Source organism: Pseudopodoces humilis, chromosome 21, assembly GCF_049639895.1.
Source record: "Pseudopodoces humilis isolate 2021_Gansu_Grassland_sample_001 chromosome 21, ASM4963989v1, whole genome shotgun sequence".
NCBI lineage: Eukaryota > Metazoa > Chordata > Aves > Passeriformes > Paridae > Pseudopodoces > Pseudopodoces humilis.
Genome location: NC_142220.1, coordinates 10,978,599 through 10,996,443, shown reverse-complemented (window position 1 = coordinate 10,996,443; position 17,845 = coordinate 10,978,599). Strand labels below are relative to the sequence as shown.

Below are 17,845 nucleotides of genomic sequence, written 5' to 3'. Positions count from 1 at the left end.
CCCAGCTTCCCCCAGCTGGCCCATGAGCCCCACCCCTTCATTTTGGGTGGTCCTTGGTCACGGGCCCTCTTTTGAGGGAGAAATTAAATCCCTTAAGAACCAATCAGCTGATTTTTGGCAAACGGGAAAGCTCAGCCTGACCCAGAGAGGGAGCCCTGTGCAGAGCAGTGCTCAGCCCTCCCTGGGGATGGGCCCGCTCTGTTCCAGCTGGGCTTCGGGAGAAGAGCCTGGGAGTGTCAGGACAGGGGATGTGGCTGCCAGGGGACTTGACAGATCCCCAGGGCAGCAGAGGGCACAAGGCACCAGGGCTAATTCTGGGCAGAGAAAGAAGCAGAGAAGATTAATAAAAGAGAAGGGAATAAAAAAAGTCCCTATCCTCAACACAGTGGTCAGTTCCCCTGATGCCAAGGGGATCACAGGAGCTGTCACAGTGATGGCAGTAGCCACGGGATCTGTCACAGTGCTTGGAGTAACTACAGGAGATGTCACAGTGGCTGGAGGAACCTCTGGAGCTGTCACAGTGCTGGCAGTAGCCACTGGAGTTCTCACAATGGTTGGAAGAGCCACAGTGCCTCTCTCTGGGACTGAGAGTAGCCACAGGGCCTGTCCTGGTGGGCTGGAGTAGCTGCAGGGCCTGTGCAGGTGTTGCAGGAGCCCTGGGCTGTGCAGAGCCCGGGCCAGCAGCCGGACGTGCTGTGGCCGCAGCGATGGAACACGAGGACATCAGCTATTACCAGGGGCAGTACAAGGACAGGCTCCTGCCCCTGCTCAGGTGAGGGGCTCCTCCATCCTCTCCTCCAGTGTCTCCATCCTGTGTCAAGCTCCCATCCCTTATCTGTCCCCTCTGTACCTCCCTTTCCCTGCGCTGTTGTTCCCGGAGCTGCCCCGGCCGTGCCCGGGGTCCCTGCAGGGGGATCTGGGGAGGCCACGCTGCCAGAGGGGCTCTGAGGTGGGGCTGGGGTTCTGCCCACACCTGGGACACGGTCCAGAGCAATCCAGCATCCTGCCAGGACCGGATCCAGTGTAACCTCAGGAAATGTGTGGCAGGGAGCTCCGGGCCAAAGAGGAGGACTCCACAAACTCGTTTATCTGCGTCCTGAAGAAGATGAAAGAAGTGCGGCTGATGGAGAAGGTTGTGGAAGAGACAGAGGAGGTGAGGAAGCTGGGAGGGTGCTGGGACACAGCTGGGGGGCTTTGGGGGTGGCAGGAGCAGGCAGGGAGGGGCTCTGGCTGCGGCAGCTGTGTCACCCTCGCTCCCATGCTGCCAGGCCTTCACGGAGAGGATGGAGGCCCTTGCTGAGCAGTGGAGGGACCTGCACGCCAGGAGGGCCCAGCTGAAAGCCCACGTGGTGACATCTGGGACGACTGTAAAGGTACACCTGGCACACCTCGTACACCTGGCACAAGCAGCACACCTGGCACCGCCCCTGCTCAGCCACAGCACCAACTCCTCTCCCCTGGGAAGAGCCTCGGGTCAGCACTCAAAGCCAAGCCTCCCCTGAGGCTGGAGCTATGAGGAACAGGAATTTGTACCCTGGCTAGGAGAGAGCTTGTCCCATGCCCTGGGACCTCCCAGGGAAGGCCCCGGACACAGGGAGAGGGGGAATGGTCCTGGGGTGCTGCAGTGTTGGGGTCTCCTCTCTGGAGGAGTCTCTTCCCAGTGCCCTTGAGTGACCCAGCTCCACCTTCCCTTGCCCTCCTTCCCCTCTGGCTGCGTGTGGTGCAGGAGAATGAAAGGCTGAGAACCCAAGCTCTGAAGAAAGCCAAAGAAGAGAAAGAGGAGAATTCAAAAAAGGAGAGTGAGCTCTTGAGGGCCAGGGAGAAACTGGAAGCTCTCAGAAAACAGCACCAGAAATTCTCAAAAAAATTGCTGAAGTACTCCCTGTTCAAGAGGTACCTGGAGAATGTGGTGAAGAATTCACAGGTGAGTTTGGACATGGCTCAGGGAGGGCCTCACCTGGGTTTGAACTAGGGGGGATGAGGCAAGGCCAGGGAAATCCACACTCGAACAAACCCAGAGACTCCAGGTGGGGTGGGAAGGGTTCCTTTGCAACCAAGGTGGGCCACAGGGAGTCAGGAGAAGAGAACCAGAACAGATGGAGGATTGAGAAACTGAATGGAAACCATGTGAAGGGGAGAAAGCTCAGCACTCAGGGGTGTGGGGCGCCCTTGCTGTCATCATCCCAGGTCACACTGATGGCTTGGGAGAGGTGAGAAGTGCCCAGGGATGGGACCCAGGCAGTTGACAGGAAAGCTGTGCCTCCTCTCCAGGGTGCTGGGACATCTCTCCACGCATCCCTCGTGCTCCTGCTGCCTCCCAGGGCCTGGGCACATGGAGCTACTGTTTCATCCCAGTGCTGCTCCCCTGGGGCAGAGCTGTGACACCTCCCCTGTGTCAGTGCCAGGCCTGGTGCCCAGGGGATGTGGCCGTGCCCAGGGACGATGGAGAAGGGAAGATCTTCCAGCTGGGGAGGCCTTGGCCCTGCTTAGGGCAGGGAAAGCCGTTGAGGGGAGGGCAGGATGTCACTGACCCCAGGGTCCCATGCTGCAGTTCCGGGACATCGAGGACATCATCTCCTACTACAAGGCCCTGCTGAGGACACGCAAGGACCTGCTGCAGTCCCAGTGGTGGTACCGGCAGCTGATGGAGCAGGGCAAGGTCCTGCAGCAGCAGATCAGGGCAAAGAAGGAAGCTGAGATGCTTCAGTGCAAGAATGATCTGGGGCAGCTCAAAGAATCTCTTGAGCAGGCTCAGAGCGACATCCGCCAGTGGGTAAGGAGCTCTGGGTGGGCAGGGGAGCTCCCCAAGGCCTGGTGGAGTCAGGAGCGGCCGCTGGCTCCTCCTGCAGCCGCGGCTCGTGGCAGGGCTCAGCAACAGAGCTGCTGGTGGGAGGAGATGCCTGAGCCCACCCTGCCCCACGGGGCTGCAGGAGGAGCAGGGAGAGCCCGGTGGGAGCAGGTTTGTCATGAGGAAGAGCTGGAAGCAGGTCAGGGATGGGCAGTGCTGCTGCTGTCCTTGTGGTGGGGAGGGCACGGGGCTGGCAGGGAGGCCATGCCAGGGTGAGCTGCAAAGCAGCTGGGCTGGTTCTGGATCTGCTCCCACCACACCGGGCTGAGCAGGCCCAGCCCTGGGCAAGGCCGCGTTCTGCCCAGCCCGGATGAGGGTGGAACCTGGAGTCTCCGAGCTGAAGCAGCTTTGCTGGGATGTGTCTTGTGCCCCCCAGGAGGATCACTGGGCCGAGGTCCAGGAGAGGGCTGCAGGGAAGGCCACGGAGCTGAAGTCCCTCACCATGGCCATCCACAGCCTCTTCCAGGCCGCCAGCGCACGGCTCCAGCCAAAGGGCAGGGTGGCAGCTGGGGACAGCCACAGGCAGCTGGACATGGTAAAGCCAGAGCAGAGCCTGCTCCCCGCCCAGGAAAAGCAGCAGGAATGGCTCTCCCAAGGCGAGGGGGAGCCCCCAGGCCCAACACAGCCTCCCTTCCCCCCTGGGGTCCTTGGGCAGTGGTGGGACACCAGGGAAACCTGGCCTTTCCCAGCAGCTGGAGCAGGGAGTGGGAGCCAGGCAGGGACAGGGGTTTCAGGGACAGGCGGTGCAGGGACAGGCGGTGCAGGGACAGGGGGTGCAGGGGGTGCAGGGATGCAGGAGCTCAGGGATTCAGGGACAGGGGGTGCAGGGGGTGCAGGGGTGCAGGGATGCAGGAGCTCAGGGATGCAGGGACAGGCGGTGCAGGGGTGCAGGGGTGCAGGGGTGCAGGGGTGCAGGAGCTCAGGGGTGCAGGGACAGGCGGTGCAGGGGTGCAGGGATGCAGGGGTGCAGGAGCTCAGGGGTGCAGGGGCTCGGGGGTGCAGCGATGCAGATCCAGCCATGGCCAGGGTTTGGTTTCATTCCCCCATGGAGGCAGTCTGGTGCTGCATGTGCTTTCTTGTGCTGCCACTTAGCTTGGGGACATCTGTCCTGCAAGAGGGACAGGCTCTCCTCTGCCTCCTGCTCCCATTCCTGCCCTCTCCCTTTCCCAGATCCAGCAGTTTATCTACGACCTCCAGGACTTCACAGAGGACATGAAGGAGCACAGCCGACCTCTGTGAGAACCTGCCCTGCCAGTGGGGGAGCAGCAGGGCAGGCAGGGAAACAAGAGATGAGAGAACCCTTCAGATATTGCAGACTAAAACAAATAGCAAATATTTTAAGGCATCTTTTCATTTCCTGCTGATCTTCCCTGCTCTTCTGTGAGCCCAAATTCTCAGAAGCAGAAGAGAGAGAATAGCAGGAGGGACTGAGCCCTGCAGGCTCCCAGAGGTCTCACAGAGACACTGACGGTGCCACCAAGAGCTGCTGCCTGCTCTGGAAAAGTCAGCTCCTGCCCCATGCCAGAGTGCAGAGGATGCTGTGCCTTTGTGCCCTTGCATCTCATCTCATCTGTGACATTTCCAAAGGGATGGGATCATCCACAGCTGCCCTGAGAGCTGACTCAGCTGTCCCCTCCCAGGCCACCCTGTCACCCACATGGGTGCCTCTCGGTGGTGGCAGGAGCTGATGGGACAGGAGCAGCTCTGCCCCTGCCTGTGAGGGACAGCTGGGGGCACGGCTGCCCGCAGGGGCCGGTGGAGGACACTGAGGGACCAAAAGTGAAATGTGGGTCAGAGCCAGAAGTGGAAGGGTTGGGGCTGTTGCTGCAGCAGCAGGAGCTGCTCTGGGCCTTCCAGGGAATGCCAAAGCCCAGCCTGGCTGTTTAGGATCAGGTTTCTGCTTCTCTTTGCCCATCCTGGCCATCTCTTCAAAAGGTCCCAGGTAGGGAAAACGCCTACAGAGCTTCCAACAGACATTTATTCTCTTGGGTTGAGATCAATGCACATGAACCAGTGCCACTCCTGTGGGCTGGGCACTTTCCCAGCTGTTCCAGCAGTTCTATGTGCCCAGGGGAGCAGCCTGAGCCTTCTCCAGGAGCAGCCTCAGGGACTCAGGTGGGACACACAGACCCTGCCTGTCCTCCTGCCTGCACCAGCACTGCTTCCAGCCCAGGCTGGCTCCACAGGGGCAAGTTTGGAATCCAGGGCTCTTCCTGGCCTCTGGCTCCCTCTCAGCCCCACCAAACTCACTGGCTGGGTCACTCGCTGTCCCAGTAAGGCCCTGGGAAGGCAGGACAGAGAGGAGCCTTTGGGGAGTGTGGATCAAAGCAAATCCCTGTGGGCCAAGCAAAGCAGCCCTGGAGAGTCTCTGGAGGAGCAGAGAGGGACTGGCCCAGGATGGGATCGGTTCCAGGACAGGATCAGTTCCAGGATGGAACCACCCCAGGGACACTCCCAGGGTGGAGCAGGATGTTCTTCAAACAGCAACTCCAGGTGGTTTTTATCCCTCAGCCCAGGTGTGGGATGCTCTCTCCTGTACCATGGGCTCCCCGCTGCTCTCACAGCTTCCAGGCCAAGGTGGAGCGTGGTGTCTGTGCTGCCATGGAGGACATGGGGCCATCAGGACCTGTGCCAGCACCCAGACCTGCCCATCCAGCCTGGGGGCCCTGGGTGCTGCTGCTGCAGGGGAACTGTGGACAGTGATGGACATTGGATCTCTCGGAGGAGAGCAGGACTCTGGCTGCAGACCTGGGGAGCAAAGGCAGGAGGTGAGAAACCAGGAATTGAAGCCACAGATCCCCATGTGCCCCCTTCTCCAGGGGCCATGGAGCCAATCCTGCTTTCCAGAGCTCCCACTGCCCTGAGATGAACTCCTGCCTCTGGCCACAGGGAAACCTCCACTGGCATGAGATGAATCCTCCCCCAGAGGCTACAACCCCCTGGACCCCTGGCACCAGCACCTTCCCCTCACACAGAGCTTGTCCCACATGGGGTCAGTGGGGTGCTGCAGCTCTGTGCTCATCACCCAGGGGGTGAAGCCCACCCCAAGCTGCTTAGCCTTGCTGGCCTTGTCTGCACCTCCAAACACTGGTTTTGGCAGCAGGTGCTGTGGAGCAGAGCCATCCACAGGGCAGGGAAGCAGCTAGAGCCAGGCACAGCTGCTCCAGTGGGGATCCCAGCCCCACCTCTCCCAGGTCCCTTCAGCCTCCTTCTGGGGTGAGCTGGGGAGCCCACACCAGGCTGCACAGGCAGGCAGCACCTCGATGGGTCTGAATTCCCCTGGAGTTCAGGATGAGGTATGTCCTGACCCACTGGCACAGGATGGGAGTTGCCTGGTTGGCTCAGCAGCCACAGGATTGCCCTGTGCCACTGACAGTGCACTGGGCAATCCCTGTTCCCAAAATCTTGGCTCATCCCTGTAGGGTTCTCCAGGGAGAACCAAACAGCTCCAAGGAAGGGCCAGCACCAAGGAAGCCCCTCCTGCCCGTCCCAGACTGTCATGATGTGCCCCTACCATGGCCATGTCCTGTGCCAGGGGCTGGAAATGCCCTACAGGATGGAGCAGGTGAAGCCACAGCACTCCTTGAGCAGGGTCAGGCCTGTCTTGCTCATGTAGGGAGCTGACGTTTGCTGTCCTCTTGATGTCATCTTCTTCTCTCGGGCAGGAGCTGCAGGAAGAGGAGTCTGGGTCTGCCTGGGGACAGGGCACAGCCCAGGGCTGGTGCTCAGAGTTCCCCTGGGACTGCTGCTGACCCCTCAGAGCCACAGCTCTGCATAGCCGCACCACCAGCACACTGCCCTGGGTGCTCTGAGGTGTCCCCAGGGCTGGGAATGCCTCCCTGGGGAAGTGAAGGAGCACAGAGAAGGGGCTGGCTGTCATCCAAGGATGTGGTGTCCATCCTGCATCCACCTGAGGCGTGAGCCAGTGTTAAAGGGCCAGATGAAGTCTGGCAGCTCCAAGAGAGCCCCTCCCCAGCCCCATTCTGATAGGACATGGTGGGAAATGCCAGGAGGAAAATGGATTCCAAACATGTGTTCCAATTCCAGGTGGTCCCACAATGTGATCCCCCCGTTCCATTTCCCCACCCTCCTCCAGGTAAGCCAGTCCCAGTCAGTAAAATCTTGGAGGCAGAGTGCTTGGTGACAAATGCCCGTTAGGTTCAGTGCAAGGAATAAACGCTGTCAGCACCCACTTGCTCTCTGGAGGTAGCTTTTGGAGAGCTTGCTCTGCAGGAACTCGGCCATTTCCTTGTCTTCTTCCCTTTCCCTGTGACAAAGAGCTTGGTTACTGCTTGGGAAAGGAGCAGTGAGGCCCCCAGGAACTCTGGGAAGGCAGGACACAGCTCAGGGGATGGATTGCATTGTCCCCAGCACAAGCAACAGCTGACACCAGCTACCTGAGCCTCTCGAACTCCACATCATCCACCAGGAAATCCCTCGTTTCCACCAGCTTGTGGATCTGCTGCACCAGCTCCTCTTCCCTCTGCTTCTCCTCGTTGGATTTCTGGTTCTCTGCAGCACAGGGAGCACAGTTCATACCCACAGGGAGCACATTTCACACCCCCACAGGGGTCATCCCCTACCAAGGCCAGGCCTGCTCCGTTCTGCTCAACTCTGAGCGTGGGAGCAAAGCCAACCCAAAGGAAGCAGAGCAGGAATCTCGACCCAACCCCCCTGGCTGGAGGTGACAGCTCTGCTGCCCTCACATTTCAAGGTTTAGCTTCTCCCCAAACTTTTCCAGGGCTGAGCTCTGCCAGGTGCCACCATAAGCTGTGCAGAGCAGAGAAAGGACCCCTCAAGGTGCCCTCTCTGGTGGGAGGTGGCCACAGGGCCCTGCCCTGCTCTGCTGCAGGGCCCAGCAAGCTCAGATGTGTCAGCTCAGGTGTTGTCCCACAGCTGGGATGTGTCTGACCCCATTTCCCAACCCATGGAGCCCCAGCTTGGCCCTGGGGCTGGGTAAGAGCCCAGAGACCTTGGAGCCAGGTCCTCCCTGTGCCTGAGGAACCGGGGATTCAGGTGTCCAGGGAATTGCCAATGTCAATTACCCTGGGAACACCTCCCACCGTTCATTCCACACATGGAGACACGGAAAGCCTCACAATCCACTGGGTTCTATTTAGCGGCCTTATTTCCTCACTGGTCCTGGCAATCCCACCCTCTCCAAACCCCTTCCCACCCCAGCCACAAGTGTCTGCCAGGCTCTTCTGGAATCCCTCAGCCTTGGTTGTCACTGAGCCCCTGACTGGCCTACCCTGGGCAGGACCCACCCGTGCCGCAGCTCTTTGGGCAGCGAGTGAAGGCCTGCAGGACTCTCCCAGAATTCCTGTCCTGTGTATGGAATGGGATACAGTGGGATACGTGGAGCCAGCAGCCAGGGGGATAAGGAGTGGGAAGCTTCAATGGAGAGCCACCTTAGCTGGGAAGTCTGGCTGTTTGTGCTGTGTAATGCCAAGTCTGAATTCTCTAGCCAGCTCCAAAACCAGCCAGATGGATCAACCACGAGCCTTCGTCCAGCTAAATAAAAATACAGCAAAATTCACAGGATGGAGCCAGCTGGGTCTCAGCAGGTCCTAAACCAAGGATTGATTTGTAGCTGGAAGGATTGATCCAGGTGCTGCCAGGTAGGAGGAACCCCTCAGACACATCCTGTTGTAAAACATTCCCAGCAAACAAAGGATTTTCCTGTGGTCTGGTGCAGGGAATGAAGTCCCTGGCACAGGGACCTGCTCTGGCCTGGGGGCCGGGCTATCCCAGCCCCTGAATTAGTGCAGGGACACATGGGCACTGTCTCTGAGCAGCCCCCACCTGTCAGAGTCCCACTGGACAAACTCTGCTCCTTCCCCCCCCAGCTGATGTCAGAGCCCATCATGCCCGTGGTGATGATGATCTGAATCATTAAAGGCACCTTGGCTGGGGACATTTTGAGCCCCAGCCCTGGCTGGGCTCTGAGTAAGCACTGACGTGTTCCTGTCCTTATCCAAACCCAAGGCTGCTGTGGCTGTCTCACAAGAACGGGGATGTGCGGGATTTTTCCAGCACGGTCTGGTCTGAGTCAACTTATAAAGAAGACAAAAAGAGCAGAATTTCTGCTCTCAGCTGAGTCTGTGAGTGCTGAAAAGGCAAGAAATGAAAGCCCAAAGCAGATGAAGGAAAGCCAGGCTTATTTCTTCAGTAGCAGAAAAGACCAATTTATCTCTGCTCTGAGCCATGGTTTAGGGAAAATCTTGGTTTATGGACTGGAAGGGGTTGGAATTAAAAACCCCCTTGAGATTTAGGTCTGTTTTGCAAGGAGCTCCTGTTTTTATGGCAGGATGTTCTTGGCTGAGCCTCCATCTGGATGCTGAGCCAGGTCTATTGAAGTGAGCAGCACCTGAACATTAGGCAGCACCTGGGCTCTGCCTCCGTGCTGCAGGTTGCCAAGCACAGCCTGGTGGCACATGGTGGCACGGTGGCACCTGCCAGGGCCACGCTGGGCTCTGGGATAGCCCCGGGCACAGCAGTGAGGAGGAGCCTGGGGACACAGCTGTGCACAGCTGGGCCCTGTCTGTCCCTCTCCTCACCCCACCTCTGCTGGGCTGGGGAGCACAGCAGCCTTGTGGAGCTCACCCTGAGCCTTACCTGGCAGGGCCAGGAGTCTCTGGAGCTCTGTTTTCAGCCGGCTGATTTCCTTACAAAGCTGGATGTCGTCCATCCTGCGGAGACACAAACACAACCTCTGAGGGGGAAAACTGGGAGAGAAAAGGTTCAAAACCCCCAGAGCAACACCCAGCCAATTCCTGTGGTGGGGATCCCATATTTCCCTGCCTTCCCATGGGAAATGCCAGCTCGCTGCATCCCAGAGTTCTGTTGGGGTGCTGGTTGTTGGCAGAGGAAAATTTCATTACCTGAATTATAACAAAGCCTTATCAAAATCTGGCCCATCCACCAGACAAGAGCTGCTGTGCTTCTCCTGGCCCCAGAAAATAATCCCCAAAGAGCAAAATCCAAAAAGAAGTGGAATTTGCTGCCATAGAAAGGATCTTTTCTATCCCACCTTCCTGCAAAATTAAATAAAAGAAACATAGAAATGTGAAATATAACAGAGAGGGTGTCCAGAGCACCACGGGGGGGCCACAGGGACAACAGAGATTGCTGAGGTCACACTGATTAAAATGAAAATGAACAGTCAGACGAGAGCTGAATGATTATTACATTTAAATGAAATTAATTCTGGAAAATTTGATAAGGAGAATATAAAATAATAAATTTTATTTTCAATTAAAATTAGGAGGGGTTACAGGGACAAGCACGCAGGAGGCTCCTGCTGGGGCTGGGATTGTGGTGACACCTATGGCAGCATCAGCCGGAGCCAGGTGTCCCTGGCTGGTCTCAGGGAGCACTGAGGGACCAGGGTGGAGCTGAACCTCCCACAGGAATTACAGACCTTGCCTTTTGCTCTATAAAGGAGAAGTGTTTGGTGCCTCATTGTTTTCCAGAGCACAGACACCTCAGAAATGCTGGAATGTTTCAGTCTGACATTTCCAGCTAGGAGCAAGCACTGGTTTTTATCGAGGTCACTGCTCTGTTCAGCTGCACATCCTGGGAGTTTTCCATCTCCCTGGGCCCTGCAGTCCAGCCACCCTGAACATCACCTTTTCCCCGCACTGGGGAATCAAAAAAGGCCTTGCAACCCCAGCCTCCCACCTCTCTGAGCCCCTGCATAGCCCAGCTCTGGGATCCCCCTTCTTCAGCAGCAGTGCCCCAGGAAGCTCCTCAGCCTTCCCAGCCTCCCTCCTGGGCCCTGCAGAGCCAAGGTCGATTGCCCATCGCACCCAAAACCTCCCAGCCAGGCAATTCTGGCGTGTCCCAAAACCCACGGGATTGTTTTTGCAGCCAAGCCTGTCATGAGGTCTCTGCAGGAGATTTGCCTTTGGTTTCCAAGGGAGAAACCAAACAAAGCGTTAAGGAAACACCAGAGCTGGGAGCTTTGACAGCACCTGAGAGGATCAGGTACTGTTGCCATGGAAAGCCTTGAAGAGATACACTTTTGATGATTTCCAAAAATCCTCTTCAATGAGCTCAGGGGGAACTGTGCCCGGAGAGGCTCCAAATCCTCTAAGGCAGCTCCCAGCCCCACTCACAGCGGGTTTACCCAGGTGGTAAACCCACCCAGGTTGTGGGTCCCTCAGTGCAGGGACCAGTGGGGACCCAGTCACATCCAAAAGGCAGCACAGGAAGTGCTTCAGCCCAGGAAATGTCACCTTCGCCAAAATCCCCGTTTGTGCTGGGCTGGCAGGGTGGGATCTGAGGGTTGGGCTAACTACAGCCCTTTAGTGATATCAAAGAACTTCATCAACCCAAACTATGGATATTAGTCAGGCCTTTTCCTCCAAAGATTTAAAATGTCCTGCTAGACCCATGGAAAATGTCCTGTGTCCCCCTGAGTGGTGGGCACCACTGCAACACAGGGGCTTAGATCTGAAAAACCTGGAGAATTTTATTCCAGAACTTCTCTGATTATTGAAATGGAAGCAAGGTGGGAAGTAGCCTCAGCCCTGCTCATCTCTGGGATTGAGCTGTGCTTGGCCAGGCAGGAGGAGACCTGGGGTGTCCCTGGGAGGGAGCAGCACAGGAGGGGGACAGGGACTCACATGTAGCGCAGCTCTGACTCCCTGCGCACCAGAATCTCCCGGATCCGCTCAATCCTGAAGAGCTCTCCCTCGATCTCATCAATGGTGGTGGTGGAGTCGGCCATGGACACGATCTCGTCCTCTGGAAAAGTAATGGGAGCTTCCTGAGACAGCAGGAGCCCAGCAGGGACCTCAGGGCAGCCTTGGGAACAGCAGCACTTGCCCTGCTCCCAGGGCTGTGCCAGGCTCTGTGCTGTTCCCAGGGCTCTCCCCCTCTCTGAGCAGCAGGAGGCCAAGGGAGCTGGGAACTGCTGGAGGGAAGGATGGGAATGTCTTTTTCCAGAGCCGTGGAAGCCTCCAGCATGTCCAGCACAGAGACCTGAACCTGCCCAGCCCTCTTGGGCTGCACAACCAGGAGCAAACCCAGGGCACACAAAGCTTGGAGCTGAGGAGTCAGAGGGCTGAAATTCCTTCTGCTGCTCCCCCTCTACCACACGCTGGATCAACCCCCCCATCCTTCCCAGCCCACTGGAGTGGAGCCCCCCTGTTCAGCTCCCTCACCCTCTGCACTGCTGGGGATCACATCCAACCCCCACCTGGGGAAACTGAGGCAGAGAAAGGGGGGTCACCTGCTCAGGGTGAGAGGCAGGAGCTTCACCGAGAAATGTGGGATAAGGGGGCTGTAATTGATGTTTTAGAGGGATGGATAGGATGAAAGCCCATCCACCTCCATCTGTGGCTCTGACCAGCAGCTCTGGCTCCCCCTCTGTGACTCACACACAAATCCCACACGTTTGCTCCAGACTGGCCCACGGGTTTCCTCGTGGATGCTGTGTGGATCCCACAAAGACTCCCAGCCAGCTTTATGGGAAGAGCTGAGGATTTACTCCAGGCAGCTCCCAGCCTGGTCTGGCTCTCAGACACAACACTCAGCCTGTCACCAGCGTCAACACCTTCCTCACATCCCAGCTAATCCGACATTCCTGGGATGTGCTGGGGACAGGGGCTGCAGCAGAGCCAGGCTGTGGGAGAACATTTCCAAACCCTTCCAAATATTCCTTCAGGGGCTAAGTCTGCTTCCTTTGAACCTTCACTGGGCACACCTCCCCTCTGAGGTTTTGCCTTTCTGCAGCCCTGGGACTTTCCCAATGCAGGGAAAGCACGGCCATGGAGCTGCTCCAGGAGTGGGATGCCAGGCAGGGATGTTAGGAGATGTCAGGGTGTGTGGTGTGGGCATTCCAAGCAGGAGCCAGGCCAGTGCTGAGGGTTACAGGGCAGGAAGAGATAAACTCTAAGGCACAAGACCAAACAGTCTGCACTTTCTGTCCTCTCCTCATCACGTAACACTGCTCAGGAAATCATTTCTGGAGTGGGACACGTTTCCAAGACTTCCAGCAGGAAAGGTTTATTATGGAAATCTGATGGTTTGGATTCATGTGAGTGGTTTGGAGAAGAGTTTCCCACTGTTTCTGACTTGGAAACTCATGAGGACTTCTTGCAGGTTCTCTCTCTGCCCCCAGGCTCGAAGACCATGCTCAGCTGATGCCAGGGCGACTCCTCCCTCATTCCCTGTTCAGAGTGTCAGGATGCTCCCAGCAGCCAGTGCTTGCTCAGGACAGACAAACCCCTGGGCTGGGTGGGGTGTGAGGCTGGATGAGCCCTCCAGCAGCTCCTGCCCGGGCTCTGCACAACCACCTCCCTTTGCCTCGATTCCTGACCAGGTTGCCAAGGGACCGGCCTGTGGCTGCTACAGCATCACGATGTGGTTGCTAAGGGACCAGAGTGCAGTTGCTAGGGGACCAGGATGCCGAGGTCCCTCATCCCAAGTGCTCTGGGGCTCTGCTACCCCAAAGCTCCTCTGGCCTGGGATATTTTGCTGCAGCTGCACCCTGCTGAACAGCTGGGGATGGCCCAGGCAGATACTGGCAGATGTGCAGGTACCAGCACAGCTGGAGGGGCAGGTGGCACAGCTGGGATGTGCCTGTGGGCAGCCACTCCCTGGGGCTGTAGCTCAGCTCAGCCCCAGAGCTGTCATCAAAAGCTGCAGTGCTGTGTCCCCTCTGTGCCAGGGCTGGTGGCTGTCCCCGTGTGCCAATAAACACAGAGAGATCAGCCCGGAGCTTCCTGCTGCCTCCACCCCCAGGGACACACCGAGCAGCCCCGGGAGCACAGGGGTGGTGCTGGCAGGGGACGGTCACTCCCGGCCTGCCCGGCTGGGGAATAACCCAGAATGCTTCTGCTCTCTGCTGGTGAAATCACTGGCTGAGCTTCTCACAGGTATTCCCTGGGGGTGCCAGGGCTTGGAACAGCTGGCAGCATCCCTTTTCCTCCCTCTCATCCCAGAATGTCATTGGCACAAGCATTCCAGGTGGGAGAGGTGAATCCTCCCCTGTGTAGGCAAAGGGAGGAGGTGGCAGGACTGGAAGAGAAGGGAGTAACAGGGCTGGGAGGGGAGGGGGTGACAGGGTTGGGAGGGGAGGAGGTGACAGGGCTGCTTTGCTTTCCCTCACCTGCAGCAGGAGGCTGGGATGTAATTCCAGCCCCTGGGCAGTGCCCACAAGAGCAGAAAAGCTCCTGGCTCAGCTCTGGGGTGTGTCTGGCACCACCCTGCCCTCACACACTGCTCCAAAATCACCTTTCTGTCCGATGCCCACCAGGTCAGGAGTGTCCTGGGACATGGGGACAATGGGAAGGTCATGACACAGCCCAGCCAGGGCCACAGGGCTCAGCTGGAGGGTGCCAGCCCTTGGCTGTGCCTTCAGGTGCTGTGCTCAGGTCCTGGCACCCTGCATCCCTCAGGCCTTCCAGGGAACTGCTCCCCAAACCAGTCAGTGCTGGACAAGAAGCTCTGACAGGACCTTTGTGTCCCTGGAGCTGCTGAATTCAGGGCAGAAGCAGAGGGAGGGCAGTGCCAGGAGAAAACTCCTGGAAAATGAGTCCCATGAACCCTGGGAAGGGGTACCTTGAGAAGGTGATACCCAAGGCAGGGTGTTCTTTGAAGCTGGGATCAAGCCCACAGTCCAAATCTTCCTTTGGGGATGGACAGGGATGGCTCCAAGTGTGGCCACATTGCCCAGGGGTCCCTTTGCTCCCACAGCACAGCCACACACAGAACCCCCACTCAGAACCCCACACAGAAACCCCCCAAACAGAAACCCCACACACAGAAACCCCACACACAGAACCCCCACACACAGAACCCCCACACACAGAACCCCCACACACAGAACCCCCACACACAGAACCCACACACAGAACCCCCACACACAGAACCCCCACACACAGAACCCCCACACAGAACCCCCACACACAGAACCCCCACACAGAACCCCCACACAGAACCCCACACACAGAACCCCCACACACAGAACCCCCACACACAGAACCCCCACACACAGAACCCCCACACAGAACCCCCACACACAGAACCCCCACACACAGAACCCCCACACACAGAACCCCCACACAGAACCCCCACACACACAGAACCCCCACACAGAACCCCCACACAGAACCCCACACACAGAACCCCCACACAGAACCCCCACACACAGAACCCCCACACACAGAACCCCCACACACAGAACCCCCACACAGAACCCCCACACAGAACCCCCACACACAGAACCCCCACACACAGAACCCCCACACACAGAACCCCCACACACAGAACCCCCACACACAGAACCCCCACACAGAACCCCCACACACAGAACCCCCACACAGAACCCCCACACACAGAACCCCCACACACAGAACCCCCACACAGAACCCCCACACAGAACCCCCACACACAGAACCCCCACACAGAACCCCACACACAGAACCCCCACACACAGAACCCCCACACACAGAACCCCCACACACAGAAACCCCACAGTGCCTGAGCCAAAGGGATCCTGCTTGGCACCATTTTGGCCTGCCAAACCAAGGAGGGGAGAAAGCTTTGACAGAAATTTGGAGATGCTCTAACCATCACATCCAGCCCAGGGAGGGCCTCCTCCACTAATGAGGGGTGTAATAGCCAGAGACTTCCATTCCAGGTGGTTTGGGGAAAACATTTGGACAGCCAGCAGCAAGCCTGGGATGAGTCACCACAGCCAACAGCACAGGGTGAGTTTCAAGCAATTTTCTTCCTGATTAACGTTGGGAAATTGATTGACAGCCTCCTGTGGAGGGGTTAGAGCTCTTTATGGGGGCACCATCCCAAGAAGCCTCTAACTCAGCCATGTGTTTTCCTTTGCTCCTGACAGCAGCAGGGACAGGGGACGTTCAGCCCAAACTCCAGCAGGACAAGAGGCTCCAGGAGCTCAGTGCTGCATGCCTTGGTCTGAGCTTTCCTGGCTGGGAGCAAGCAGCAGAGCAGCGTCCAAACAGCAGCCAGGGATTACTGCCACGTTCTCATCCATCCCAAGGTCCCCAGGAGCTGGGAGCTCACAGAACTGCACTGAAACAGCAAAATCGCAGCCACCACAGCTCACAGGCACCCATGGGGGATGTCCAGGTCATACCCAGCACCCTGAGTCCAGTCCCTGGCCCACCCCGTTGTCACCCAGCTGCTGGAGCAGAGGATGCTGATGATGAAGGTTCTCAGAGCCCCACAGGAGGTGTGGCAGAGGATACACACTGCCAGGAAAGGCACAAAGAAAAAAAGGACCAAAACTTCCTACAGCTCACCCAGGAGCTGAGCAGCTTCCTGGGCACCACACACCCCCCCAGGCAGTACCCAGCAGGGTACTGGAGCTGGCTGATCCCTCCTCCCCTGCCTCTCCAGCTGCCTGTCCCTGCCCCACTGTGTGCAAGGGGCAGCAGAGGGGGACAGGGAAGGGGAGAGGTCGGACAGGGGGCAGAGCAGAGGGACTGCAGGCGCCTCCCCTCTGCACAACCCAGCACTGCGACCCTTCCTTCAAGGTCGAGAGCTCTGCTCAAGGCAATTCCCCTGCTTGGCATCCCCCGCTCTTCTCAGCTGGAGTCCTACTTGAGGAACTGGTCAGAGAGGGGCAAAGGCGGTGAAGGACAGGGTGAGCCCTCCTGTGCCCCGTGTGCAGCTGGGCAGCAGCAGTGAGATTTGACCGTGCTGCCCCGGTGTGTCCCTCCAGACATCCCCCCTGCCACCATCCATCCATCCATCCATCCATCCATCCATCCATCCATCCATCCATCCATCCCCACTCCCTGTGGCCGCTATACGGGGCTCCAGCGGCACCAGTGTCCCGGTCCGGGGACCCCGGCTGGGCTTCTTTTGGTGGGTGAAGCCGCCGGTTCCCGGCCAGCTCCCTGGGCTCCGGATTGTCCCGGAGTCCCGGGGGCGGGGGAAGTTGGGCTCGGGAGATGCCGATCCCGGTACCGATCCCGGTGCCGTCCCGCTCACCTGGCCCCGCGCCGGCCGGCGGCCACCGGGTGGATTCCATGGATCCGTAGCGGGGAGAAGCGCGGCTGCCCTCCATCCGCAGCCCAGAGCCCTGCGCTCCGCCGGGGCGGGGGCTCGCACCGCTCCTCCCGCACCGCTCCTGCTGCTCCCTGCGCTCCGATCTGATCCTGCTGCTCCCTCCGCTCCTCCCGCACCGCTCCTGCTGCTTCCACTGCTGCTCCCACCGCTCCTCCCGCACCGCTCCCACCGCTCCAATCTCGCTGCTCCCTCCGCTCCGATCCCGCTGCTCCCGCCGCTCCCACCGCTCCCCCTCCTCCGATCCGCCGGGGCGGGGGCTCTCACTTATCCCACTGCTCCGATCGGTTCCACTCCCTCCGATCCCATTGTTCCCACCGCTCCCTCCCCTCCGAGCCCCCGCCTGCAGCCCCCGGCCCCCGCAGCTTCAGCCGGTACTGAAGGCACCCAAGCTCTGTGGGGAGGGACACGGGGTGCCAGGGGTAAGGCACAGCACCCAACAGCCCCCCAAACCTGCTGCTGAGCCAGGGCAGCTCTGCTTTCCGGTAGATACAAGTTTTCCCCATGGAAAAACCCAACAGAAAGAGTTTGGACAATGCTCCAAGGGCTGAAATCCAGCAGGACCCTGGTGGTCTCTCTTCATCCAGGGCGACAATGGCCAGTGCCACTGTCCTGAAGGCTGGGCCCAGCAAATGGGCTCAGGAAGGTGGGGATGGGTGTGCGTTGCAAACCCACGGGGGTTTGTGCTCCCAGAGTGCTTGGGTGAGGCTTTACAGCTGTGGAGGGACACACCTCAACACCCCCTTCCCCAAAACACACCGAGGGGACACACAAGCGTCCTCTGCTGTGACACTTCTCAGCCAGCAGGTGCCCGTAGGTGACACTGCTGTCCCCACGCACAGGTCCAAAGGCTCAGGGACACTTTGGGAAGTGCCACTGGCTGGAGAACAGGGACACAGTGACACCAGAGAGGGCTCTGGGGCATCAGCCCCTGCCCAGAAC

The 17,845-nt window shown here is 58.6% G+C and overlaps 2 protein-coding genes across 2 annotated transcripts; one reads left to right on the top strand and one right to left on the bottom strand.

Moving 5' to 3' along the window:
* Positions 1-707: 707 nt before the first annotated feature.
* On the top strand, positions 708-4,087 carry CCDC42 (coiled-coil domain containing 42). The gene is made up of 7 exons (XM_088065605.1): positions 708-772; positions 1,048-1,153; positions 1,269-1,373; positions 1,727-1,924; positions 2,552-2,773; positions 3,225-3,383; positions 4,019-4,087. Exons 1-7 carry the CDS (start codon positions 708-710, stop codon positions 4,085-4,087), a joined length of 924 nt encoding a protein of 307 aa, XP_087921731.1.
* Positions 4,088-5,318: 1,231 nt separating this feature from the next.
* LOC102100384 (bMERB domain-containing protein 1-like) lies at positions 5,319-16,999 on the bottom strand. Its single transcript, XM_005530952.2, has 7 exons — positions 16,829-16,999; positions 11,479-11,599; positions 9,467-9,540; positions 7,246-7,360; positions 7,042-7,115; positions 6,363-6,516; positions 5,319-5,596 (listed from the first exon to the last, which is right to left on the bottom strand). Exons 1-6 carry the CDS (start codon positions 16,902-16,904, stop codon positions 6,398-6,400), a joined length of 579 nt encoding a protein of 192 aa, XP_005531009.2. The 5' UTR covers positions 16,905-16,999; the 3' UTR covers positions 5,319-5,596; positions 6,363-6,397.
* Positions 17,000-17,845: the final 846 nt, after the last annotated feature.

What these genes read in the sequence shown, in the direction of transcription:
- LOC102100384 (XM_005530952.2), bottom strand. Translation starts at nt 16,904, where the DNA reads ATGGAGGGCAGCCGCGCTTCTCCCCGCTACGGATCCATGGAATCCACC. An exon ending in GTGGAGTTCGAGAGGCTCAG is followed by an intron (nt 7,116 to 7,245) that starts GTAGCTGGTGTC and finishes TCTTTGTCACAG; the next exon opens with GGAAAGGGAAGAAGACAAGG. An exon ending in AAGCTACCTCCAGAGAGCAA is followed by an intron (nt 6,517 to 7,041) that starts GTGGGTGCTGAC and finishes CTCTTCCTGCAG; the next exon opens with CTCCTGCCCGAGAGAAGAAG.
- CCDC42 (XM_088065605.1), top strand. Translation starts at nt 708, where the DNA reads ATGGAACACGAGGACATCAGCTATTACCAGGGGCAGTACAAGGACAGG. An exon ending in AGGCTCCTGCCCCTGCTCAG is followed by an intron (nt 773 to 1,047) that starts GTGAGGGGCTCC and finishes AATGTGTGGCAG; the next exon opens with GGAGCTCCGGGCCAAAGAGG. An exon ending in TTGTGGAAGAGACAGAGGAG is followed by an intron (nt 1,154 to 1,268) that starts GTGAGGAAGCTG and finishes CCATGCTGCCAG; the next exon opens with GCCTTCACGGAGAGGATGGA.